We start from the raw sequence: 26284 nt of genomic DNA, 5'->3' as shown, positions 1-26284 counted from the left end.
AGTACATCAAATGTTCTCGTATGCGCACACACAACAGTGTCGATGAAGCTGAATGCTGTTGGAGCACCTTTGAGGACTAATTGCTCCTAATTGTTAAGCAAGGCAGGAGCCGTGAGTGCCTTGAGATGTGATATTCAGCCTGTAAGAGAATAAAAATTTATTCCTTACTCTTCAACTTAAAAAAATAGTAAAAATTAAATAAACACACAAAATACTTCTCTTGGCAGGCTTTATAACATACTTTTTTTAAAAAAATAAAAGGCATTTACAAGTGGTTTCAAAATGGCTGTGTTACATCTGTCAGCGGGTGAAGGGAACACCCACAAATTGTGTTTTTATCTCTTGAAGTTTTGTTCCACTTGAGCAATAAAAGCCGGATTCGCTGCTGGTTTGTGTGATTAGAGTAATCTGAGCGTTGAGTATGGTTTTTAAACTTCTGCAGTTGGTTGGATTTATAAGTTTTAAGAAAATCCTGGAGTGGCGACGTTCTTGGGTTTCATTTTACGCTGGCACTGGGGAAGGGTTGGTTGGTTTGTGAGCACCTGGCACAGACAAGTTCATCTTGGTTCCCTGTCTTGTCCCTCCCAGCAGTTGGTTTGGCAGGACCCCCCCCATCTTTGATGTTAATGTCATCAGCAGTTTCTTGGTTACAATGCTATTCTTTCTCCAGGAGTTGAAAAGCTATCCCCAAGTAGGCTCTGAACACACATCAGTATTCTCCAGCCCAAACTCCAGCCCAACTTAAATCCCCTCTCTGTTGGGGAATATCCTCCTGCGTGAGGATAACGCCAAGAGGTGTCGTGTGCTCACGGCTGCTCTCGTGCTCAGAATTGATAGATGGTGGGAACCTAAAAGTTTGTAGGGGAAAGCTCTCATCTGACTGGCTCGAAGCGATGGAGGAGGAGGTATTTTGGATGGGAGCCATTTCAGTGGGAAATGAGCAACCTCTCCCATCACCTTTGCTAGTCCTGCCGAAAACCAAGTCAGCATGGCAGCGGAGTGCAGTCCTCCCGCCACCGATTCCTTCCCTGGCCCGGCTGCAATGCAGAGTTGGTCTCGCTCTCGGTGACCGCTGTTGCGCAAGACGATGGCCTGAGCCTCTGCACGGGCACACGAAGCTTTTGGAAAGGAAGCAGATCGTGACAGTGGGAGAGCAAAGGCAGGCGGGGGTCTGCTGTGTATCTTTGCCGCTTTTTATCTTGTTAACATGTTAGTAAAAACCTTGCCAAGGCAACCTGAGCTGGTTACTTGTAGCATAATTGCTCATATTGCCTCCTTATAGGTCAGACGAGGGGGAGTTTAAGCAAGTTAAAAGAATAATTGTTCAGAAGGGATAGACTGTTCAAGGGGGGTCGTAACTGCTAGCTGAGGTCCGGTTTTATTGCTTTTATTCCTGCAGAATTAATGTCGGTTTTGTGGGGCAGATGGTTTCTGCTCTCACTCACGCAAGCGACAGAACCATAATATGATTAATAGCAAATTCTGTGTACTAGATAATAGCAATGTGTGAGCAGGAAAATACTAGGAATTAATTTTAGGATCGGCAGTCTGGAGTTAGGATTGATGTTTCTCCCTTCTCCCGAGGACCACAGCTGGCTAGCTCTCCATTCCATACAGAATTTAGGCTCAGGGCTCTGACCTGATACCAAAACTCCTCTATGCTGTTAGTTCAGACTCCAGAGTAAGAATTCTGTCCACAAGCCACCTGGATGGTGCGATGAAACACAATGAGTAGTGGTGATGCCTGTGACCAAGGCGCGGAATGGCTGCAGGTCATTAAACTGTGGAACTTGCCATGCAGAAAGTCACTGAAGCCAAAAACTTTAGACAAAGGTCAGCTGTTTGGCTGAGGACAGCAAGAATATCCACAGTTTGTGTAAATAATATTAGCAGAAGTACTGGGGAGAAGATATGAAACACCATGGTTCACAGGAGGATTAATATGGGGGAGCAGATTACCTGTGTCTTTCTGAGGTTATACATTTTGCTTATACCTTCTTCCAAATCAGCTGGTTTTGATGTGTGTTAGATTTAGTATTTTTAGGCACTTCTTAGCTGGGTGCCTTCAAATTTTCTATCTTTCAATGACTTATACCTATGTTTGCACATGTGAATGTGAGGAAACAAATAATTTGCATTGTAGCTATTTTTTTTCTCTGAAAGAAATTACATTTAATACCATTTAACACTACTCGTGATGCTGAGTCAACAGCATTTCAGGATACATCAAGGATATTAGTAAAGAGCCATAACTTCCATTTTACTGCATGGAAGGGCTCAGACCAATGCAGTAACTCACTTGGCATCTCTCAGCACGGAGTTATGAAGCCGGAACTTGGACTCTCAACTTCTTTCCTTTCTGGACAATCAGATCAGCAGATTTGAAAGCTGGTTATCGCAGATTCAAATAAATTTTGGAAGAAGGTGACTTTAGCAAAAATTCCATCCTGTGTAACATTTTAGACTTCGTGGTGTCAAAATTTATGTGAGTGTGAAGATATCCAAAGCAAGTGGAGCAGATCCAGTGTGGGTTTCATTGGTTTAGTACTGCAGAATAATCATATTTGGGTGCTTGAACGTAACATGAACAAAGCCAACCAGCTGAGGTATTGATCTGCCCCTTCTTGCCACCCTTTCTTGGTGCCTGGCAAGCTGGAATGTGTGAAACTTCTCAGCAAAATTTGCAGGGAAGGACTGGGCTGCTGCTCCTCTTTTTGACCGGGGAGCTGAGCAGAGAAGCCACCCCGGCAGTTACCCAGACTGTCTGTGGAAAATACGAGACTTGATCCAGGTCCCAGGCAAATGTCCTGTCAATGAAATCCTCTGGTAGTATTTATTCTGTTAAGCAAATGTAGAGGAAAGCTGTTCTAACCGGAGGTAAAACTGGAAAACTTTTTGCGAACCCATTCTGACAGCTGGCATTTCAGTTTTTCCAGCAACAGGCTGTGAGGAGCTGGAGAAGAACAGTGGAGTTTTTGAGAAAAGAGCAGAACTGAACCTACCTACAGGATCATGTCACATGCTCATTAGATATTTCAGTGGATACCTTTGTTTCCTACCTGTCATTTTAAATTATTTTCTTGCTTTATGTTGTAGGTGCTGTCTTCAGGGCAGTGTTATTTGTCATAATGCCGTGATAGAGAAAGGCGCAGATATCAAAGACTGCTTGATTGGAAGCGATCAGAGGCTGGAAACCAAAGGTAAGTAGAGGAGCTGTATTTGCAGTGTGTTTGTAATCATTTTTAGAATTTCCTGCTTGAGATTTTACTCCTGCTTCTTCATAAAGTGCTTGTAAACAGTAGCAGTTCTACAGCATGGTATCCTAGAATATTAGGATCTGTTTTTCATGGAAAGTACAGCTTCTTGGCATAAGACTAGTTCAGGGACTTGCTCCTCTGAAGTTGGCAGAAAAGCTCTGTTGTTATTGTTGTTATAAAGAACAAGATTGGGTGCTGAGACAGTCTTCCCAGAGACCACAATCAGATCAGCCTGAAGTTGTCCTCAGCAGAAGGAGCTGTTATTTTGACTAGTAATCTTTGTCAGTGTCAGGGGCGATGCAGTCAAATATTGATCAGACAGACATCCTTGTCTTTGTAGATGCTACCAACGCGCAGTGCCAGCGTGCTCCCGTTCACCTCGCTCCCAGCAAAAGCTCGAGGTGAAGTATCATACTGGGAGCTGCTGTGCTTGGTACTACATACCGAGGCAGCTACATTCAGATCTGCTTTACTGCTATGAAATGACATTTTGGGGCTTCAGAGAGGTTACAGCTACATGGCTCTCATTTGGGCAGAGGAAAGCCATCCAGTGCAAGGGTGCGTGGGGAGGGCTCAGGGGTGACCGCCTGAGTGGAACTGGTGATTTCCTGCCCGAAGAGATAATGGGCAGGAAACGGCTGTTTCAGTGACTGCACCCCAAGCAGAGGGCTTTTTAATGAATATTTATGGTTGGGCTTTGGCAGATCCCTGCTCTAGGGTGTGGACTGCGGACAAAAGTGAGTTCCTTTGCAGGCTCCATGTGAGGTTATTTAATCACATCAGGATTTGTTTGCTCACTTTGTCGTTATGGGTGGATTCCAAATTGTAAGTGTCCTGACACAGAGCAGGGTTTGCATTTACCATAGTATAGCGTAAGCTATTGTCAGCTACACACCTGACAACTTTTCCTTTAAACTGAAACTAAAAGTAAAAAAGACCTGTCAAAACAAAGTATTGATCTTGCAGTTTCAAGTCTCAGATGCTGTAGGAAACACCCAGTGAGTGTTCTGTGCACTGTGGTCTTGGTCCCTGAGTACCAGAGTCTGCCTAGTCATGGCTTTGCCCATCACATCAGTCTGAATCAGCAGCCCTTGTGGGGTTCATTGTCCCCCTATCACTGAAGATTTGCACTATTCATGATGTTCCATCTGTGTCCTCCCCTGAGCATAAAATCATAGAATCATTTAAGTTAGAAAAGACCTTTAAGATCATCAAGTCCAACTGTAAACCTAACACTGCCAAGTCCACCATGTCCCTAAGTGCCACATCTACTTGTCTCTATGAATCACTAGGAGAGCTGGATCAGGTCACATTTGGTGGTTAACCTGCAGCATGAACTATGGGGAGATTTGGTGTAGATTTAGCAAATATTTTAGGAAATAGGAATCTGTTTGATTTCTTTAGTAGATTATATCAAACAGAAATATCATCCATTGACCTCACATCTGCTTCAATAGTCTCTTCCAGGGTGCGGATCCCAGTCTGGTTGATTCTAGTATATAAACTATCCTTTCTTCTTGATTGTCCTTGTCATCCGTGTCTGAATATTTTTCAGGCTCTGTCTGTGTATTTGCAGGGAGAGTAATGGAGCTGTAACCTGTGGTTCATTTGCCTGTTCTTGTAGAGTCTACTGCTCACCTCTCTGAAGCTTAAAGCCACTTCTTAATGAGTCTATGGGCCCTCTCGTTAAACTGTTCAGAAACGTAAGATTGACGTTAGCAGAGACACGTTCAGGTAGATTATGAATACACCATTATGCTGAGCAAGAAAAAATAATAAAGCCTCAGTTCATTTCCCTGCCTCAGTTTCCTAACCATTCTGGAATTTCTTTGGGCTGGGGGTCAGGTTCTCCTCGGTGGTCTGGGATCTGTCTGTGAAGTTCATGACTTGTTTCCTGAACTGCAGAGTCTTTCCAGCCCAGCATGTCTCTTCTGACCTTGGCTGGTCCCACAGTAAACTGGGCCCTCTCTTTCTCGCTGTGAAAGCATGCCATGACTTCCTTTCCCCTGCCCAAGACTTCCTGTATCTTGTGCCAAGCTTTTGGTGTGGCCCTGTAAGTCTGTTTCCATATTCCCCCTTTCATCAAGACTTTGGCTGTGTTGTTCTGTTTGGTTACTTTTCCTTCTTCCAACTCAAGCCTCCATGGCCAGGTTAGAAAAAGAAAAAAAACTAGTTCTCTTGGGTTGGAGCCACCTTTTGTTGCAAGCTGATCACACTTCAGCAGACGTAAGCGGTAGCAGCTGGCTGTTGACCCTAGTCTGCGAGTTACATGTTAGAAACCTCCTCAGCAAAGCTGCGTACACCTTCCCAGAAACGTAAAAAAAAAATACAGCAGTCGCTTATTCCAAAGCATCAGCCAGGATTCATCAAAGGTAGAAATATCCCTGCATCATCCTACACAGCCTCACAGAAATCCCACAGTTGACTTTGGTGCAGAACTGGCTGTTGCTCCCTGCTCTGCCAGGTGAGTCCTGGCCACGCTGCCCCAGCAGTTCTGGGTACAAGAGCTCTTTGAGCTGGTGGTGCACTGACCTCCTTTCATAAAATGAACTCCAGTCCCATGCAAAGAGGATGGCAGCAGAACAGCTACCACAAATGACAGGCACACGTAACTCAAACCAGCTCTCATCCTTTTCCTTCTGTGGAAGAATATGGGCATATTTAGGGTGGTCCAAATGGTACAGCTGGGAGTAATGGGATTGAATTAAACACAATTTAGGTTGGCTATCTGGAACGTTTTCCTAACAATGTGGTCTGGTAGGCTGTGGGATAATCTCCCTGGGGACACGGCAGGAGCCCTCATCGCTTAATAATGGGTTTGGCAAAGCTCTGGACACCTAAATAGAGGGAACACTCCAACACTGGTTACTGGGGTAGATCAGATGCAGCCTAGTAGTTTCAAACTGAAAAGAAAGTTAGAGGCACAGGAGGGGACAGGTGACTGTCAGCAATGACGTCCCAGTCCAATGTTGACTTCAGCACTGTCACAACACCCGCCAGAGATGGAACTTTTAAGTGCCTCTGTTAAAGTCAAGGTGTGGAGTTTTATTAAATTTCTGGATTTGCAAGCTATGCCTCCTGAGAGCCATACTGTTCTCTTCCTACTGCTTTTATTACCATGCTTAGGAAGCATCCACTTTCCTTCCTCTTTGATACTTTAATTTAAGGAATTTGCTAGCAGAGAATTAACAGATGGGCTTTGTGAAAGCTACCTCACACAGGTAGTAGTTTGAAAAACATGTTGGTGCCATTATTAAGGGGATAGGAAATGGCAGGCAGCAGTTCTGAAAGAACTTAATTGCACAGAGCATTCTGTCACTGTTTCAAAGACAGTTATTAGGATCATGCTCCAGCCTTTTTGATGAACCTGTTCTTAAAGAGGAGCTCAAAAGCAGCATGCGCTCATTGAAGTAGGAGTCAGGAAAGGGCGTGCTGGTGATGGGCCAGTTGAGGAGTGAGATGAGCCCTAGAGTCAGTGAGTGCATTTCCCAAAAGACTCTCCAGCCCAGATTCAGCAGGGAGTACGTTTTACATCTGGTATAGGTTAGCTAGGAAGAGGCATATACAGTAAGGTGGCCTAACCTTTCTTCAGAGCAACACCGAGAACAGAGATGGTAAAGACACACATAGGAAAACTAGCAAAATTGATGTAAAACTCGTTGGGGCAGAGATGTTTTATGTGCATTGGGAGTTATGGAGCCAGTGTTGTTGGGGACAGCTTGAATCATTGCATACCCAAAGAGTGCATTCGAGCAGTGTTGTTGCCATAAAGCAACATGTTCAGGAAAGGAAAAAATGCCAGCATTCATGATGCTGATGTAATCTTAGCTTGGTGTCCTGGTACATGCTTAGTAGCAGCATTACCTCTGTGACCAGGCTGCAGACTAAAACTTCACTGTGCTTGTTCCTGTGCAGTTTTTATGCCACCATAGATTTTTATTTTCCTTGGTGCCCTGACACAGTCAACACCCAGAATAAGTAGTGCTTGCTGAATGCAGAGGTTTTCCATTTTCCTCATTTTCCTGTATTTTTTCAGTTTGTGTCTGAAACTTTAATTACTGTACACTACACAAGAGACAAGATCCTTCCTTTCTATGGCTTTTCTGCAACATTTGTCATCTTAATGCTTCACAACCATTAACAACCTCATTTTTGCCTCCTCAGTATGAACGTAGTTGGTTTTTCCTCCTGTATTACAGAGATCTGAGAGACAAGGGGATTCCAATCGTGTGCCCATTCATTTGGACTGGCCAGCTTAAGTGCTGAAGTTGTATGTTACATGTGGCATTTCATAGCTATTACAGACTTGACAAGTTAGCCTTAGCATTTTCTTTGTAAATTTTGGGAGAGAAGGTTCAGTCCACTAAAAAAAATTAAAAAAAAAAACTAAAAAAAAAAACCAAAAGCACACCACCAACAACAAAACCACCGATTTTATTATGTGGGATGATGTTGGCCCTTGCATGGATCATTAGCAGTGTCAGACACTTGAACTCCATTGTACAGCTTTCTGCTGCTTCAGCTGATGGGAACTGATAGCAGTGGGTCATCTTCCTTAAGGGGAGCCGGATCTGCAATGAGGCAAGAGAAACTCTTTGCCAGGAGGTTTCACGGATGCTCATGGGTGTCAGCAGCCTGAGATCCACTCCTGGTGCTGGGAGGAGAAGGCTGTAGTTACTGTCGGCTTTACTGCTCCTGCTCCCACCAGCAGCCATTGGGACCCAACTACATCACCTGTGTCCTACCTGATCCTGACTCCTGCTTCACAGCTCCTGCTGTGGCTTTGTCCTAGGACCAGACTCATCCCATTCCTAGCCTTCTCTCTGCTTTTTCTTCTAATCTTTCTCCCATGGAGATTCTTGTCTTTCTCTCTTCCTTGGTTATTCCCAGACACCCACCTGACTCCTCTTCTGGTCTGACCGTAGCTGCTATTTCCAGCCCTTTTGGCTAACAGTCCCATGCTCCATGTCCTGTCTGGCACTTGCCCCCTGACTGCTTTGAGTCAGACTGCATCTCTTTCTGCACGGCTCTCGTGCCTGGGCAGGCTCGTTCTGTGCTGATAGGGTGTGGGGGAAGCCCTGCCTTCCTCCTGCGCTGCCATGGTCGGGAGTGCTCACTGCAGACAGAGTCTCTGGAGCTTGTAGCTGCCCTCCTGAGAACATGTGCAAACTAAGATTTTTTTTTTCCAGAGGCTTATCACATAGCCAAAACTATGTGGTTTCTCACAAGAACAGAAAAAGGCACATATCCAGTAAAGACTGGCTCCCGTTTCCGATCATTTTCCAAGTCCTGTTCCAAGCTTGGAGTCCTAGGACTTCTCAATGAAACAGAGTAAGATTGTTTTATTTTAATGAGGGCCAAAGAGTGCATTTTTCTCTAATGCCATCTTCTGAAGGCAGGTAGAGTTCATGAAACCTCATATGAATGGGTGACTGCTTGTGAGGACACTTTGCCCCAGCCAGGGTTTAGCAGGATAGGGATAGGAAGGAACTGAGGGACTTTCTGATGCTCTCACTGCATGCAAGTAGGGGCGAGCATCTGCTCTTGCAAGATGCTGAGTACCTCCTGGTGAAGTCTTCAGGAACTGAAAACACTTAGCACGACACAAGGTCGGGATCAGAAAGCATGCTGCGGTGCAGATGGGAGTTATGAAAGCTCACGAAGAACAGACACAGACTAAACAGTGTGCACATGTATATTGTGCGCTGGGGTGCAAGATGAGCTGGAGATGATGTAGGAATGATGTAAATTCATAGCAAAACCGAGAGGTCCATATGATTTGTTCCCTGAAGTAGTTTTAACTACTGAGTGTCCCTGACATAGATATTAGTTGGCAGTTAAAACAGGCATCTCTTAAATAGTTGTCATTTTTGTTTCAGTGACTATGCAGTGACTACATTTCTAACTGATCCTAGTAAGCCTCTTTTCAAAGTTGTATAAAAAAGATTTATAAGTTATTGCCTTAGCAATGGCATAAAACTTCCCTTGAATATCTATCCAGTGACACTTTGTCCTCCCCTCTGCCGCTGGGGACTGTCACACTTGCTCACAGTCGTTGCCGGCCGAGGAGGTTCAGGCTTCCTGCATGAGTGGGTTAAATGAGCTGCCACACGCACAGCGTGTGGATTGTGAAGACAGCCCCATAAGGCAGCAGTTCGTAACCTTGTGGAAATATTTTTACATGCTCCACGCAGAGAAAATAACCACTTGTGCTCTGCTAGAGCTCAGCCACATGAAAGAGCCAGGAAGAACACCCCAATGAATGCTGAGAAAGGAAAGGTACCTCTGCTTGCATCCAGCACAGCGGGCAGCATTGTCCAGGCAGATAGGGCATCTCTGCCATCTTAGCAGGAGACGTGGACAGAGTCTTTCAGACTGACTTTTCTGAGATCCCTGCTTGCATTTGCTGAGAGGTGTTGATACCCCATGGGAGCACATCGATTGGTACAAGCCAGTCCTTTCTCAGACACTTTGCTGGGACTCTGCCCCAACACCAGGGCTCCAGGTGTGTCCTCCTCCCCAAGGAACTTGCTATCTTGGGCACATCCCTAGCTCTTTGTCCCCTTTTCCCTTGACTAACGTTTCTTCTACGACCCTGACTGATCACTTTCCCATACAGCTTTCTTTCCAGTTCCTTCACTCCTCTCATCCATCTGCTCTAAAGTACAGTAAATTCATCTCTCTTCAGGCACTGAATTCAGTGTTGCCTTTACCTTTACTCTCCCAAAATGTGTCTATTCCCCAGGCAGGTTTGAGGGCAAAGGGTTTAATACTGTTTGAACTATGAGAAGAGCCTCAGCTGAGCACCAGCACTGGGTACTGGCAGTTGCTGGGAATGGGTGTGAGGCAGGAGTGAGATCTCTGCTGCCCGCCTGTTCCATGGGCTGGAGACCCCAGGTGCAGGCTGGAGCTGATCTGCCTGAAGCCATCATCAGCCCTGTTCACCCCTGGGGTGAGCTGCACATCCCAGCCCTGGGCAGGGGCACCCTGCTCATGGTGACCATCGCTCCTGGACAGCCTTGGGCTCAGCTGATGGCTGCACAGCAGGGACGATGTGGTGCTTGGGACAAGTCTGTGAGACGCGCCTGGCCTTTGGGGCCACAGCGTGGTCACCCCTGATCTCCAGTAAGTAAAGCCTGGCTGGGGAGAGAGCAGGCCTTGGCTGGAAAGCCCCACTGCTCTGTAAACACAAACAAATCAGCCCACATCACCTGCTTCCCTTATCTCTACATGTAATTTAAAACACCCTCCAGCCTCCCAAAGTCAGGCTTCAGCTGCTTCCCATCCCCTAAAGCCCCTTTAGTTCCTCTCCCCCACAACCTAGCTGCTTTTCCAGGGCCAACCATCACTGCAGAGACAAGTTGCTCTTCTCTCCCTCTCTCTGATCCTTTCTGTCCTGGGTGAATGTGGTAGGAACCACCCACAGCGTGTTTTCGTGCATGCGTTTCTGCAGCCACCCCTCCCCCCTGCCTAGTTTTTTAAGTTAAACTATCTCTTGCTTTAAAGAGAGCAAATACACAGCAGTGGCTTTCATCACTGCTGTATAATAGAGCAGTAATTCTGTGCCAGGGACTGTTTTCTATTTTATTTTAAAGGGTTTATAAAACAGTGTATGTAATTGAGTGAGTAAACTGAACGTTTTCTGGAGCCCCTGAGGGCTGGAACTTCGTGGTGGTCCTGGGCCTAGGCCCTAACCTTTTTTTTTTCCCTCTCTTTTTTTTTTTTTTCCCCTCCCTTTCCCCTCCTTCCCCTCCTCCTTTACAACCCAGCGTTGCCACCAGCAGCAGCAGCAGCAATCTGTCTGGGGCTAATTGAGCAAACAACAAGGAGATGCTTTCACATGGCTTTTAAAGGAATGCTCCGGCATCCCCTTTCTGTGAGCAGCTTGGCAGGAACCTGCCAGGAAGGCTGGGGAGCGCTGGGTCCCCGGCTGCTGGTGGGGTTTGCGCTGGGCTGCCCAGTCATTTCCTCCCCTCTGTTTATTTGCATTACAATTTGTTTTTAGCCAAGCACCAAAAGCTGCTCTGCTCCCCAGCTCGCTCTCTAGCTCTTCTTGCCTTGTGTGTATGTTTTTAAGGGGCTAGTGTACAGTATGTGTAAACAAATGTCTTCCAAAGCAGGAATGCATATATAAAAAGTGACAGGTTTTTGATTTATACTCAGTAAAATCTCCGTGGACACGCGGTTCAAGCACCCAGGCTGACTTCAGGCTGGGCTGCGTCAGCAAGTTGAAGCAAAGTGCTAATCAGGAGGTTTGAATGTGTTGATCAGCTCTGGATTTGCTTAGCACCAGATGCTCCCAATCTGAGAAGATCTAGTTGAACATGATTTAAGGTTGCAGAGTCCAAGTCTTAAGACTTTCTGAAAGTCCTTTCTCTGATCCCTCTTTCTCTGTGGGCTGAATGCATCTGTAACCCTGCCAGTGTCAGATAAAAGGCAGGCTGGTAAGAAATCCCTAATGGGGAGCTGGGGACGAGAAGGGAGCTGAACAGTTAAGCATGTGAGGTACTTCTTCCTCACCCAGTTTCAGGCAGAGTTTCTGCATGAACTGAGCTTGCTGGTACCAGCCAGAGCCACTGGCAACTGGCAGCCACGGCTGATAATGAGACGCTATCCGCAGCTCGGCGCTCGGGCACACACAGTGGAGTCTGAATTCCCTCCGCAAAGAGGGCTTTGGGAAGGGAAGAGGGAACTGGGGTGAATCCTTATCAGCCTATCGCATCCCCTCGGGGTGCGGAATCGGGCTTTGTTTCTAGCAAAACCATTCCCTTTATCGCTTAAAAACTTTCTCGCAGATTTGAGGCAGGCACATTCATGTGTTTTCTTTTAGCCTGTACACGGAGAAATGAGTTTGGTGATTTCATGTGAGTCTCTGAAGTAGCTGTGACATATGGGTCAGGTTGTGTGTGACTGCTTCAGAGAATCTGGGCCACACGGATCAAGAAGGAGGCGAAACAGGCAGAGGGATGGGAAATGAGAGGATGCATGCTCTGATTTCCCATGTGGCTTTGGCTGCTTAAACTCCCTGAACTCACTGCCGCCTCAGTTTCCCCAGTTGAAAAATGGAAATGCTCTTACTTGCCCACTCTCAAAAAAACATTTTGAACTCATCAGGTGTAAAATGCAAGATATCATAAGGCAGCTACAAGCATGTTGGTGCAAAATACAAATAGTTGGTACCACCTCTGCAACAAAGTATGTGACAGGACCTATCCCAGCTCTGCATGTTTAGGACAGCGCAGGATGCTGTCTGAAATGAAGCAAGAAGTTCCCTATTAAAAAGTATTGCTACAGATAACCTATATATAGAACCATAAATTGACATGGCTCTTTATAAGCCTAGATGAAGGCATGTTTAATCTGCAGAGGCATAACGTAATTACTCTCACTGGATGGTAGCCAGGGTCTTATTCACATCACAGAAATCAACCTGATAGGTAGTCTGCTTGGAGGAGGTTCAGGAATGGAGTCACAGGAGTTGCTACAGGGCCTGTTTGAGATATATTGGGAAAGTTGTTGGGGGTGAGGAATGTTATAGCAAGAAGTGCTGCGGGTTGGATTTGAGGTACCTTGGCAAAGCTGTGTGGGGTCCAGGACGGGAGGAGAGAGGTGCTGAAGGCTGGACTTGGGGCTATTGGCAGGGCTGTGCTGGAGAGGTTGTGTGGTGCTACCTACATCATGCTTACACCTGGCACTGGTACAGTCGGTCCCTCATTTTCCTGAGCACTGCATCCACCTCTGCTTATCCTGCCCAAAGTGCTTGAGATTGGGCTTCACATTCCAAGCTCAAAGATGTTAGCATGAGGCTTCAGGATTAATTATCAGTTGCCACTAAATACCCTGAGCAAAGAACTAAATGGCTTGAACTGATGCTGAAGGTGAGACGCAGCTCCTTGATCGCCTTATTTTTGTTTTCACAAAGGGTCTCTGAAAGGCGGTCGTGTAGGTAACCCAACTCTGTCACCCAGACTGAGGAGACGGCAGGATCCATATGATTGCGGAGTTGGGGTTGTAGTGGGAAATTATCTTGCTGCAGTCCAAAGCTCCTTGACATTTATAGAGCAGTTTTTGATCAAACCTTTTCTGGATCAATGGTTTGCATGGTGCAAAGGTAATGTCTTGAATTTTAAACCAAGAGAAGCATCCTGTTAGCCTGGCCAGTTTGGAGATTGCCAGGAATTTCTTCAGTTAGCCAAAGGTGGCATGTTCGTTGTTTTGCCACAGTCTTGTTTTGCCACAGTCTTGCAAAATCCCCTCCCCTGAGGGGAGGAGTTTTAGGTGGGTAAATAAAACATAACTGATTATCTCCATCATCCTTGGCTATCCACCCCGCTGCTGTGTGAGGTGCTTCCATCAGCCCCCAGCACCTCCCAGGCCTCCACGCTTTATCCCCGGGCTCCAGAGCCCATTGTTATTCCTGATGTGCAGAAAGCCTCGGGGCATGGCTCAAACCACCTGAGCCCCACCTGAATATGTGTCCAGCTCCCAGAGAGCAATTTAGATTCACCGCCTCCCCCCGCGCTACCCAGAGGACACCCACTTTGAGCACACCAGCGCTCAAAGGCCTGTCACGCGCTGAGGCCACATGCTTGGGGTTTTTAGGCACTGGGCTTTCAGTTGCGTGTTTTTATTATTTTGGCTTTAGATCCTTTATTTGCAGTCCTTCCCTGACAAGCTGCTTTTGCATTTTAAAGGGAAGGCTCTTTCAGTACAGTGCATTAACCGTGCTGGGGCAGGGACTGGCCCGTTAATGTGTCCACTGGGCCTGTGCAGAGCTCCTGGGAACAGTCAAAGGAGTGACCTTGTAGAAGTTGTCCCTCCGACAAATTTGCTCCATCGAAGTCTAAGGAGAGCTGTCCACTGTTACCCTCAGAGATGATATCTGTGCTCAGAGACCTTACTTTATGTAGATACTTTTGAAGAAGCTCTGTCCAGAGCTCAATCCAGGAGGCACAAGTCAGGTTTAAATTAAAAAAAAAAAAAAAAAAAAAAAAGCACCCTTTTTTAAGCTTCCAGGGTTGAGTTGGGATTGCTGAGAGGATCTCATGCTGCCTTGGCGATGGCCCCAGATGCTGAACAGCCCCTGTCCTCCCCAACCTCTGTGCAGTTTGAGGGTACCCAGCACTTCAGGGCTGGGTTGGATTACTGATCTTTAATTTTATGCCAGATCTCCATGTTGGATGTCGGTGGTTCTTTGCCTGACCTAGGTGTACACCTGTCAGCAGCAGCTGTGACTTCCGTCGGGCCTCTCTTGTTTAGTAGTGACACATACATGTGAAAACTCGTTAGAGAAACCTCCTAATGTTTAGTCAGTTGTTTAGGCTTTTGCCGTGCTGTCGGAGAGACGCTGGAGTCCAAAGAAAGGCGTGTTTGAGTTCCCCAGAATCTGCTTTTCTCATTTGTTTTAAAGTTGCAGATTTGAAAAATGCAAGGTCTGAAGCACTGCTGCAAAACTCAATTCCTCCTCTTTTCCTCCCTCTCTCTTTTCAGCCAAACATGTTAATGAAGTCATTGTGGGCACTGAACAGCTGATGGAGATATAACCCAAGTAGGTTTTAAAGATGAGTTTATGGAAGCCAGCAGCAGAACCAGATGTTCAAACGTCACAAGATCATCCATACAGTACTGGCACGGTTTACCCCATGATTGCTCCTTTCCTGTTCAGCTTTATATTTATGTATTAATAAAGAATTATTTACAGAGCGGTGTGTCTGTCAGCCCCTCCCCCCTCATTGGGATGCACGCGGGTTTGTGCTGGGTAATATCGGTTCCTGCACGCCCGACGAACGCACTGTACTTTTCCAGCAGAAGGGAGAGCGGGGACCACACAGACTGTGCCCACTCCGAAGAATGACTTAGCCGCCCTCCCTGCCATGTAAACCACGTCCCTGCAGTCCTGTGCCACCATTCCCGAGCCTGGGAGAAAGCACTTGGGATGCTGCTGGTGCATCTCATCATCCATCGCAGCAGGTGGGCAGCAAAACACAGCGGTAACGTGGGCTGCTGTCTGCAGCCCAGCAGCTTCGCCAGCCTCCTCCTCGGTCTCTCTCGTGGTGCTGCCCCGTAGCACAGAAACGTTCAAGCTGCGCTCCTTCTCTTCTGTAATGCAGTTGAGGAGTTTAGTCCCCATTTCCAGTTTGGTCCATTACTTTGAAATCCTGCCCAAGAGCAAGTGTGTGAGAGGGCTGGAGGGACGAAGCGGGTGTGGAGGGAGTGGAGCGTAAGCAGTGGGTACTCTCTGCTTTATTTTGATGATTCTTTCACTTGTCAGGCTGCTGTTCCTAATCCCAGACAGGAGGTCCCTCCCCACATCTAGATGACCTGTGGATGACGATACCTACATCTGTGAGATGGGTTGAGTGCGCTAATGTGAAACACACAGCCTCGTGGTGAGGGGTTGTGCCAGGGTTGTAAAGCACCTGGATGCGATTGAAACACAAGCTGTTCTTTAACGTTTATAAATTGGACACAAGTTCCTACCTAAAAGCTGTTTATTAGAATGTAGTAGGATTCAATGGGGCATTTATCAGCCCCTGGCAGTGTGACATCCAGAGGTGCTTACAGCAACTGGCTGGGATGATATTTCATTAACTGAGGTGATAAATTTTAAATGTGTGCTTCATGGGCACCTGAGGAAAAATTACTGTTTCCTAGCTAATTTGCCAGGAGAGAGATTATAATCCAGACATTCCCTGCATTTCATAAACAAAATCCCTCCTCTAAAGGACCAGATTGGAAAGTACAGGTAAGGGATGGGCTTCAAGGCCCTTCACAAGCTGCAGAAGAAGAAACGCGCTGCAGTTCAGCTCCCACTTTGTGCTGGAGGTTTTTCCTCGCGTATGTGCGCAAACATGTTCCTAAGGTACGAAGCCTTTTTTATCCAAGGATCGCAGAGGCTTTACAAAGGTTAATTAAAGAGAGTTCTTGTCTCCGTGTGCGGCAAGGGAGCAAGGCATCCATTTTGGGTGTGGAGAAACAGAAGCAGAATGGAGCATAATTACCTGGCTTTGCATTTTAGCAGAAGGCTGTGGCAAAGCTGAGAGGTCCACAGGGACTTTGATTCCCGATCCTTTTGCTTAAACACAAAGCCTTCTCCATCTCTGTTTTGAGGATACATCTTAACTTCTGAAAGGTCTGCATCCCCTTACTTAACAGCTACAACTTTACCTCTCTGTTCCTTAATTATATGTCAATGTCTCAGTTCTTTTGTTTAGCTAATTTAAGAAGAAGGTGGGGGGCTCTTTACTGTGTCAGTTAGAATTTAGCATTAATTTAGTGTTCTCTGACACTTGAAAACCTGGCCGGGATTTGAGGCGTTTTCTTTTCCTTTTTGCCTTTTACGACCTGCAGGTGTTTGGTGTGAGATAAAAGTAGATCCCAAAGTGAGATTCCACAGCACAAATTATCAAAGTGAAGATTCACTCTTGATGTAGTCTACGTGTGTGGTAGTAATTATGAAAAATAATTCGGGATAATAGGGCTTTCAGGAATCCCAAGGCGGGCACTGAGAGGTTAACCCTTCCTCATCTCACCTGGTCTCCACACCACTGTCATCATCAGGTGAGCAGATGATGGGTTGAGTCAGGCAACTTCATACACCGAGTGATAAACACTACAGTCTTCAAGAAAACGTGGGAGGCGACCAAGGAAATGAAGTTCTGTTCCCAGGTGCTTTTGGATGTGACTGTTTGGCCCTAGGTCGTACAGACCTTCAGGAAGGTGTTACAGGTACGGGCTGCTCACCAGCTTTAAGGAACAGGTCACTTCTCAGACAGCAAGTAAGTCTCCCCACTTCTCTGCGCTGTCACGCCCTGGCAGCTGAGTGTTACAGCCCATGCCCGTCATGGTGCTGTTCACACCAGGGCGGTGCTTTACAGGCAACGTTTCTCCGAAAAGATGGAGCTTCCCAGCTTCCTGGACAGGCTTGTCCTGAACTCTTCCTTGGCAGATGCACAGCTGGGGTTGATGCAAGAAGGTTCTTGCGGCGGCACGTCACGTGCTGCACCTGCACGCGGTAGAGCCGAGTCTTGCCATGGTGCCCAGCGAGGTCCCCAGCCAGAAGCACCCCCGGGTGGCACTGAGCGGTGTCCCGCCAGCAGCTCCTAAAAGGCTTCTTCTGTGACCAGGGCAGCAGGTTGGGTGGGTGCAGAGCCCAACGGCAGCGTGTGTGCACACACCTGGCCCATGCTTCTTCCTATGGGTCCCTGCACCCCTAGGACACCGTGACAGTGACACCTTCACCGCTGCTCTGCCTGCAGCGGTCGAGCACAGGCTCTAGCTATTTCCTTGTGTGTTAGTGAGCCCTGAAGAGCCCTGAGACTCCAGGGGCTCCCAAAGCTCTGCCCCCTTGCCCTGGCTTCTGTGAGAGGTGGGCACCACTTGCAGCAGCTCTACGGTGAGGTGCTTCCCCAGATGTTTGCAGCCAAGCTCATTTGGAAGACACAGATTTGGGAAATGCATTTGTTGGGCAGTTACAGTTACCCAGAGCTGCAGCTCTCCTCCCTCAACTGTTGTGTTTGCTTTTGTAGGTGACCCTTGTGGTCTTTCAGGGAGGAGCAGCTCATCTAGTCCCTTCTGCAGTCCACCTGAAGTGGATGGCTCCCATCTTCCTGGCAGCCTTGGTGTGGAGCCACGCAAGGGGGAGGCGAGCAGCAGCCAGTGGGCTTCCCACCGCCGCGGTGTTCAAAGGAGCACAAAACCTTCTTTGCACCAGGCTTTGATCTCGCTTTTGGGACAGTTTCCTGGCTTGTGGGCAGGAAGGGGAGAGGAGTGCCAGGCTGATCATCCACCAAGCTGATGCAGTGTGTGCAGTCCTAGCAGCAGGCCTCTCCTCAAACACCTGGAGCTGGGCATCATGAGGACTCACCAGTCTTTTACTGCCTCCAGTCTCCAAGGTTTATCATGCAGAGCTCTGATGCTTTTACTGACTTCTTTGCTGGCTTCTCTACCCTGCTTCCCTTCCTTTGACTGCCTGGAAAGAGTGGTTTTCACCATGCCCTGCCCATCCTTTGGACTTTGCTGGTGGGACCTTCTCATCTCAAGAGAACAGAATTTTCCTTATGAAACCCTTCAGGTCTGGGGAACACTGGTGTGTTCAGGAGATGCTTTGCTGCCTCCACACTGCCCCAAATCTGCAGTGAGGCCAGTGGCTGCTCTGGTCCTGCCGTGGTGTCAGATCCAGCCCCAGGTGGGTGTCGCAGAGGAATCGCCTGCACTGGCAGCGATGGTGGGACAACTGCACATTGCATAGTGCATGGTGCCACCTGTTCCCCTGCTACCACAGGTCCCAGGACATCACAGTGGCCATCATTGCCACCCTCCTGCCGTTCCTGTGGCCTTCGGTCACCTGTTTTAAAGGACTGAAGATTGCAGTGTGCAACTGGGGCTGGGCCCTTTGGCATTACAGGTTGTCCACTGTGCCCCATCCCAGGCCCCCTGCTGCCACGAGGGGAGCACAAGGCCTTTCTCACCAGACAACCCACAGGATTAATTTGGAGACATGGAGGTGTCCCCATGGACGTGGGTCCAGCACTCAGCAAACCCCCGAGCATCCTCGCAGCAGCCAGCCCATCCCACAGAGGCTCGCTCGCTCTCAGCCGGGCAGCTGATTTCTGGATCCTGTCGGTTTTCACTGCATCTCCCGGGAGCCAAGGTCCACAGCCGCGCCTGTGCCTCCCAGACGGGCCGGCAGACGAGAACTTCCTTCCAGGCCCTATAGACAGACATTTTATATACGTTAAAATACGTGTGTGTATATACATATGGAAAGCAAGAGCTTGGGAGAGCTTGAGTCTAAATAAACTTGTATGTTTAAGGCTTTTATAATGCTAATGTTGAATTTCAGGAGAGGGGGGACGTGAGGGGATTGTTGGACTGAGCACCAAGACAGCTGATGAGCTTGGATTGGTGCCTTTACAATTCAAGGAAAAATGGGATAGTTTGGGAAGGAAAAAGGGATTTTCTTGTTTTTGTTTTTAGTAGAAAATAAAAGAAGCTGCCTTCTTATTTGCCTCCCTCCCCCAGTGCCGGAGCAGCGAGCGACTGGTGTTGTATGCATAAGCTATTCCTTTGTGCAACATCTAAATGGTTAATTGTGTTTGAGGAAGATGTACGGGCGAATGGAGGGACCACCCAGCAAGAGACAGACAAGAAAGAGCGATCTCTGAAATGTTTAACCAGAGAGAGAGCAAAGTTGTTTAAAAATATTTAATTTACAACATTCCACACTGCTGATTATAAATTGGCCGTCCAAAAACACTGCTGTGTGCGGGGAAGGATCCAGGCAGCATAAAACAAATTCTTGTGATTGTTTTTGCTATCTTCCTCCCTTCTTTCCCTGGGGAGTTTAACCCCGCGGCGGGTTGCCCCAGGCAGGGAAGGTGGTGACCAACTGCTGTCCCCCAGGACCCTGGTCCCTGGTACTGACACCTGTGCCCGGGGCCAGGGTGCAGCCGCCTGCTGGCACTGGGAGAGCTGGAAGGGGTGGTGGGGAGCAACCAGTGGCCGTGATGGGCACGTTTGAGATGGCCGATGAGTAAACGTCCCACAGCCCCTTTACGCTCTGACTTTCACCCCAGTACCAGGATTTCCCCAAAGCAGCCAGCCATGCTCCTGGGCAAGGAACATCGGGAATTCCCCATGATGGGTTGGGAGACTCCAGGAGCCAAACCTGGCCAGGCTGTGCCACTGTCACAGTGCCTGCTCTTTGGGTTGGCAGCACTCAGCTACATTGCCCAACCGTTTGCAGCCAGCGCTGGGAAGGAACTGAGACCTGGGCCCTGGCGAGGTCGTTGAGCAACAGCAGCGTCTCCCCCTGCTTGGGCCTTTCTGCAAAGGGGGTGGTTGGTGCTGGATGCTGGGAAGAAGGGATTTGGCCGCGCTCTGCTTGTGGCTGCTGCTGATCCGCCGCTGGCTTCGGTGCACCCAATGGTCCCAGCCCTGCTTTCCCCGTGCGAGGAGCTGGGGCTGCTCTGCTGGGAAGGACAGTTCCCTCCGGGTGGTGGCCAGGCAACCTCCTGCATCACCTGGAAATGGCTCCTGCTCCCACCACGACGTCCTTTCCAATCTTCATAGTCCCCGTTCAGCTTGTGGCGAGGGAGATCTGAGAGAAGAGGCTTCTGGGATCCTCACTGTGCCGCCCCCCCCGGAGACTGGGCAGGGGGAGGATGCGTGTGCTGGGGGTCAGTCAGCCCCTGCTTCCCCAGCCGACACCAAACCTGCCAACGTCCACCCTCGCAGACATCCTCCGAGGGCTTGGAGAGCCACCATGCTCGGAGGGTGCCAGGGAAGGGGGCAGATGTGCAGCCCCCTGGCTGATGAACCCGCTCTGCAGAGGGAATCCGAGCAGAGCTGAGGGATGGGGGGATGCAAGAAGAGCTGGGACCCGAAAGCAGCAGCTGCTTTTGCCGCAGATCCCTCCTTGCAGATCTTGATTTGGAGAGCGAAAGCCCAGGTGCTTTCACACCCCTGCTGCCGCGGGACACCAGCCGTGCAGCCAGTCCCCGGGAACCCCAGCCAGTGGGGAGGGCAGGGATCTCACCTGCTCCCGCCGGCTCTACTGGCAAGAAGGGGGCACCGGGAGGGCTGCGGGGCTCTCTGCCGGGGATTGCCACAACTTTCCTAACCCCTCATCAGCCGGGAATCCTTGCCAGCCACCTGGGTGCTTCCTCGCGTGCAATGAGGGCCTGTGACAGCCCGAGGAGCCGGGGTGGTTTGGCTGCTTGCCCCGGTGGCGAGCTCAGGCCTCGGTGGCTGAACCGCTCCGGGCCCTGCCAGCCCCAGCCGGTGCCGGGAGCGAGAGTGGAGACAAAAGAGCTTGTGTCCGCCTGCCAGCAGCCGGCCCCGCCGAGCGGCCGCCTGCCCAATTAAACTGTGCCCATGCGGCAGGGCTGCCCGGCAGGCTCGCTGGCCCCCTCCCACCACACACCAGCCTCAGGGACCCCACCCCGCAGGGCCTCCCCTGCCTCCCTGCAGGTGCCGGTGCTTCGGTGACCCTCACCAGGCACGAATACGCTCCCTCCGTCGCCCAGCGAGGGCATCTCCGGTGGCTTGTGCTGGGGATGGCTCTCGCCCTCCCCAAGCATCTCCTCTTGGCCCCACTTTCCTCGCACCCCGGGGCTCACAGCACCCCCCAGTGCAGGCAGCGAGGGGCTGAGCATCCCTCCCCAGCCCTGATCCCCCCAAGGGCTGGGTCAGGAGGAGACCCGGCAACAGCAGCCACCGCCATGGCAGGAACATCCCCACAGCTGGTCCCGACTCGCGGGGCCAGTGTCACATCCACTTAGCTGGCTCCGAAAATCCCTCGCCCTGACACCTTGTTAAATACCCACCAGGGGTCACAGTTCCTGGGTTTCTTTTTCCTGCTTTTCCTTTACCCCGCTGAGACGTTTCGGTTGGCAGGAGCTCCCCCCCGCTATTAGGTATCTTTGGGGGAACGAGAAACCTAGATCACTTACAAATTAATTTGGAGTTAAACCTACAGAAAATGAGAAACATGCTGCTTTGCAGGAGAGAGAGCGCTTGGCCAGCGATCAAGAAAAATACATCCAAACCGCCCGATGCGGCGCGCTCGGCGGCGGGCGGGGAAGGGGGCTGCGCGCTCAAGGTAGCCATCGCCGGCATCCGGGCGCGCTTTAATGGGGCCGTGGCCTTTCCTCTCAATTAAAACCGTAGCAAACGAACAAAAGGGAGAACCTGCTCCCTGTCGCGCGAAGGGACATGGGGAAGGCCAGGGTGGGGAGGGAGGTGTGGGGTGCAACGCTGCAGCACAGGGGTCTGCCTGCCCCGGCGCCTTCGCCGACAGGGATGGGAAGCGGCTGTGGGCACGGCTCGCTCCACAGCCTACAGACACCTTCAGATCAGTGTTTCCCCATCGCCACGTCCTTGGGGTCGCAGCAGCTTGTGCCAGGGCTGGTCCCTGGGTGGGGGCCCGAACAACAAGGCACGGTGGGGTGAGGGGATGTGGGGCAATGTGGGGGACCCTGAGCCCCCTGGCAGGTGGGTGGGTGGGAGCAGCCCCCCGTGCCGGGTGCTCCTGGAGGGTGGTGGGTGCAGGGCTGTCCGCCACCACGCATTGTGTCTGCGGCGCGAGCGGCTGTGCCGGGAGGGGGCTGCGCAGGGGAGGCCGGGGCGGCGGAAGAGCAGTGATAAGATAAAAGGTCTGCTTTCCCATGCCGAGGAGCCGGGGGGGCGCAGGGCGAGCGCTGAGGCCACCCAGGTTTCAAGCGCTCGGCCTCGGCGCCTGACCCCGGCACATTCAGAGAGCACTTCCTAAATTTGTCTCCTGTGTTCCTGACTCACAAGCAATTTCCTCACCCATAAAACAGCGTCGGCATGAAAGGACTGTCCGGGACACCAATTACTTGTCACCGTTTTACCACCCCACTGCTCACCGGTTCGCAGCCCCCGGCACTGCCCTGCCAGGATCTGCCCCCTCCCTGTGCAGCTGCTCTACCCTGGGAGGACAGGGCTGTCAGGGTCTCCTGTGCCCTGGGGAAGGTACCGTGGGGCAGAGGGATCCCTGGTGCCGCCAGGCAGAGCCATCCTGTGTCTCTGGTGCTCCTGAGCATCCTGAACGCATCTCCCAGCCCAACCTGCAATCAGGGAGATGTTGGCCATCTCCAGGTCCCTTGGCCCTGCACTGGTGTTGTCCCTGTGCTGGCATTGTCCCCATGGTATTAAAGGTGCTCCTATGTGGCTGTATGGCAGGGAGCAAGGCTCCCTCATCACCGCCCTGGTGGCACCGGGCTTGTTTCTGAGCATGGCCAATGGTTCTGCCATGGGGCACAGAAACCCATGTGCCACAGGACATCGCCATCCACGTACCTCTGTGTCCTGCCTCGTCCCTGCTCGCTGCCCCTCTGTGCCACCTCATCTGTCCCTGCCTGGTCCCCAGTGCCATCCCCAGTGCTGGCACATCCCAGCTGCTCCCATGTCCAGGGGATGAGGATGGGGATGGGCTGGTGCAGAGTGGTAGGGATTCATGGGTATCTCTGGAGGGGCTGAGCACAGCCAGGACCCCCGTGAAGCCCCCATCCGAGGTTGGGGAGTGGGGAGATGCTGCACAGCTGTGGCTGCAGCCTGAGTGTCCCCAGCAGTGATTACCCACCCTCCCCGCAGCGAATTGCTCCTGGCTTCGTGCTGGCAGCGGGCGAGGTTTGCCCATGGCCCCGTGAGCGCCACAGCGGCTGCTAAACGGGTTTTATGGTGGGATTTAAGGACTTTTCTGCCGGGTAATTGATTTGCCCAGGCAGTAAAAGATCAAGGCAGAGGCTCAGACAGTGGCTCCCAGCATCTGCCCACCGAGTGGGCCAGGGTGTGGGTGGCTTGGGGCACGGCCGGGGACAGTGGCTCCCCATGCCATGATGCATGGCATGGGGTGGCATGGCCCTGCAGCAATGGGGCGAGTGCTGTGGCTCTGCCCAGGAGCCCCCTTGCAGACCCCCCCTTCCTTGCATCCTTGCAACCCCTCTCCCCAACCCCACCACAAAACAGCCCCCAAAGGAGACAAAAGGGGCTGTTTGGGGACCTGCCACCTGCTAGTCCCCATCCTACAATACTGCAGTAAAGAGGCACCAAACAAAGGCCTTAAAATCCTAAAGGGGCCCATTCATTAGGGTGACAAAGGGGGAAAGAACTACATTATCATAATTAATCCCAGTGCTGGCGGTGGGTGGCAGGGCCCTCTGTCTTCCAAGGTGGTGTGGGGACGGCCGGTGTCACCACGTCCACACGCTATTGTGCGCCGTGGCCTTGCGGGGCTTAGGCGGTTTTTAAGCTCTGTAAACATCGCGGGACCCCCCCCCCACGGCTGCCAGGAATGCCGTCCTTCCCCCCCCAGCCCCTCCCCAGCCCTGTCTGTTTGTCTGCTTTGCTGCGGCCCCTCCAAAATCCCAGGGCTGGGATGGATCAATCCATGCCCCCTTGGTGCACCTGCCCCCAGGACTGCCAGGGGCTGGGGAAGAGCCCAGACCCCCAGGTCCTGCTGGCAGTTCTGGGCTGAGGGCTCACTGGCCACATCCCCTGTGCCGTGTCCCATGGAGAATCACCCCAGGTAGGATGTGGCAGGGACGCTTCTGCTATCTCCCTGGGGCTTTTGCTGTCCTCAGAGATAGGGCTTTATTCCTTCTCTGATATCTCAGCCCTTTTTCAGGGGACCTGGTGGCCTCTGACTTGGGCACCAGCCTCTCCCCTCACTTTCAGCCTCCTGCTGCTGGGGAGGCGCAGGGACACTGAGACACAGTGTGGCACACGCAAGAGTTTGAAGGGATGTTAATACACCATCTGTAATCCCCTCTGGTGGATGCTGCCTCCTTTCCACATTCCTTGGGACACATCATCTCTCAGGACACAGCATCCCTTGGGACACACCCGGTGACGGCTGGGGCTGGGAGCACCCTGACACCGCCCGTCCATCCAGCGGCCCTCCCTGCACCTCCATCTCTCCAGACACCCCTCTGGGGTCCCAGCACTGGGTGCTCTACAGCCCGGGGGTCCCTGGGAGCCTGTGCCTGGCTCGGGCTGCGGCCAGGCGGGCTGTGCCGGCGCCTGGGAGAGGCACCATCTGGTTTCCAACTAACAAACGCCCGGTACTGGCTCCCGGCAGAGGAGTTGCTTCTGCGGCGGCGGCTGTTTACAGCGTGCCGAGGTTCTGGCATGTCCCCGCCAAGTCCCCTCTGCTTTCCCCGCTGGCCGCAGGGCTCTGGGGCTGCATTGCAGCCGTGCAAAGCCTGGCTCCACACCCCAGCCCCTGCCCGGCCTCCGCTTGCCCAGAGGATGCCGCTGCCTGCTGACGCCCTTGTCCCAGGCTGCCTGTCCCGGAGGAGTGCCCGCTGTGGCGTGGCTCCTGCCCGTGGGGATGTTCCCATCCCCTTTACTCGATGGGGTGGGATGTACAGTACAGGGACAGGGGACAGGGTGGGCTCCCCAGCCACACCATCCCCTCTCCAGGCACTCGATGGGTGCGGTGCTCCAGCCTCCCTGGCTCCCACTGCATCCCACTGGCTCACCCCAGCATCTCTCGGCGGCAGGGGCGGGGGACGAGGGTGGGCAGGACCTCTGGGTGGGCCCCGGTGAGGGGGCAAAGCCCCCTGCCTCATACCCACAGCTCTCTCAGCCACCGGTGCCGCAGAGACACTGCACAGGGTGGGGGCTGCATGGAGCCATTTGCCTTTAATTGAATTTATTTGTTACAACCCCAAACAATGTAAAGCAGGCTTCTCCCAGGCTCCAGCTGCCTGCCTGCCCATTAAAATACCATCTAGAACAGCAAATCCCCCCTCCCGCCTTGATATAAAACAGCCGGTCAGCAAGAAGCGGCAAGCAAAGTTTCCCTGCGCATGAGCTGATCCCCTGCTCCCCATCCCGCTCCCCCAAGGCTGGTGGCCTGTGAGGCTCCAAGTCCCCTCCCAGGTGGCTCTGGGGGAAACGAGGATCCTACAGGGAGACCCAAAGCCTCCAGCTCAGAGCAGACCTGCTGCGGCACCAAGAGCTGTCTGGGGCTCTTTGCTGTGGCGTCAGGGCAAGGACAGGCTGAGCCCTGTCCTGCCCACAGGTGTTTTGCAGTTGGGTTTTCGATCCCCATGGGCATGGCAGGATCCCACCCTGTCACTGGGGTTGTCACCCACCCTTGCAGAGTTTGGGATCCCCAAACTGGCCCCCTCCCACCGAGCCCCACACCCTCTCACTTGGGGTGCACGTTGTGGTGCCATGGCAGTGCCAGCTGCTGCTGGGGCCGTGTGGGTCCTGGAGGGGCAGCTGGTCACTGGGGGCCACGGAGGCAGCGGGTGGGCAGTGGGACAGGGGTGCATGGCACAGAGCAGGCGGGGGTGCCAGGGATAATCCTGCCATGACCAGTCCTGCATGGTGCTCATGTGGCACAAGAGCCAGGCAGGCCAGCCAGGATGGGGCTGGGGAAGCCGGTCCTGTGCCACTGGGAGCTCGGGTCCCAGGGTAACCCTCGGTGCCTGAGGATGGTGCAAATCCGGCTCAGCGCCAGGCCCCGACAAACACCAAGGGGGTCTCCATTG

At 51.4% G+C, this 26284-nt stretch overlaps 1 protein-coding gene across 1 annotated transcript in view; it reads left to right on the top strand.

The window, feature by feature from the left end:
- EIF2B3 (eukaryotic translation initiation factor 2B subunit gamma) overlaps nucleotides 1–14933 on the top strand; it is a 98526-nt gene extending 83593 nt beyond the window's left edge. Inside the window, exons 11-12 of the mRNA XM_065656805.1 lie at nucleotides 3097–3200; nucleotides 14748–14933. Of these exons, the coding sequence (XP_065512877.1) occupies nucleotides 3097–3200; nucleotides 14748–14800 (157 nt within the window). The 3' untranslated portion in view covers nucleotides 14801–14933. The remainder of the gene's footprint in view (nucleotides 1–3096; nucleotides 3201–14747) is intronic.
- Nucleotides 14934–26284: the final 11351 nt, after the last annotated feature.

Source organism: Caloenas nicobarica, chromosome Z (genome assembly GCF_036013445.1).
Source record: "Caloenas nicobarica isolate bCalNic1 chromosome Z, bCalNic1.hap1, whole genome shotgun sequence".
Lineage (NCBI taxonomy): Eukaryota > Metazoa > Chordata > Aves > Columbiformes > Columbidae > Caloenas > Caloenas nicobarica.
The sequence above is the reverse complement of the archived record's forward strand: the minus strand, read 5'-3'. Positions and strand labels throughout refer to the sequence as shown.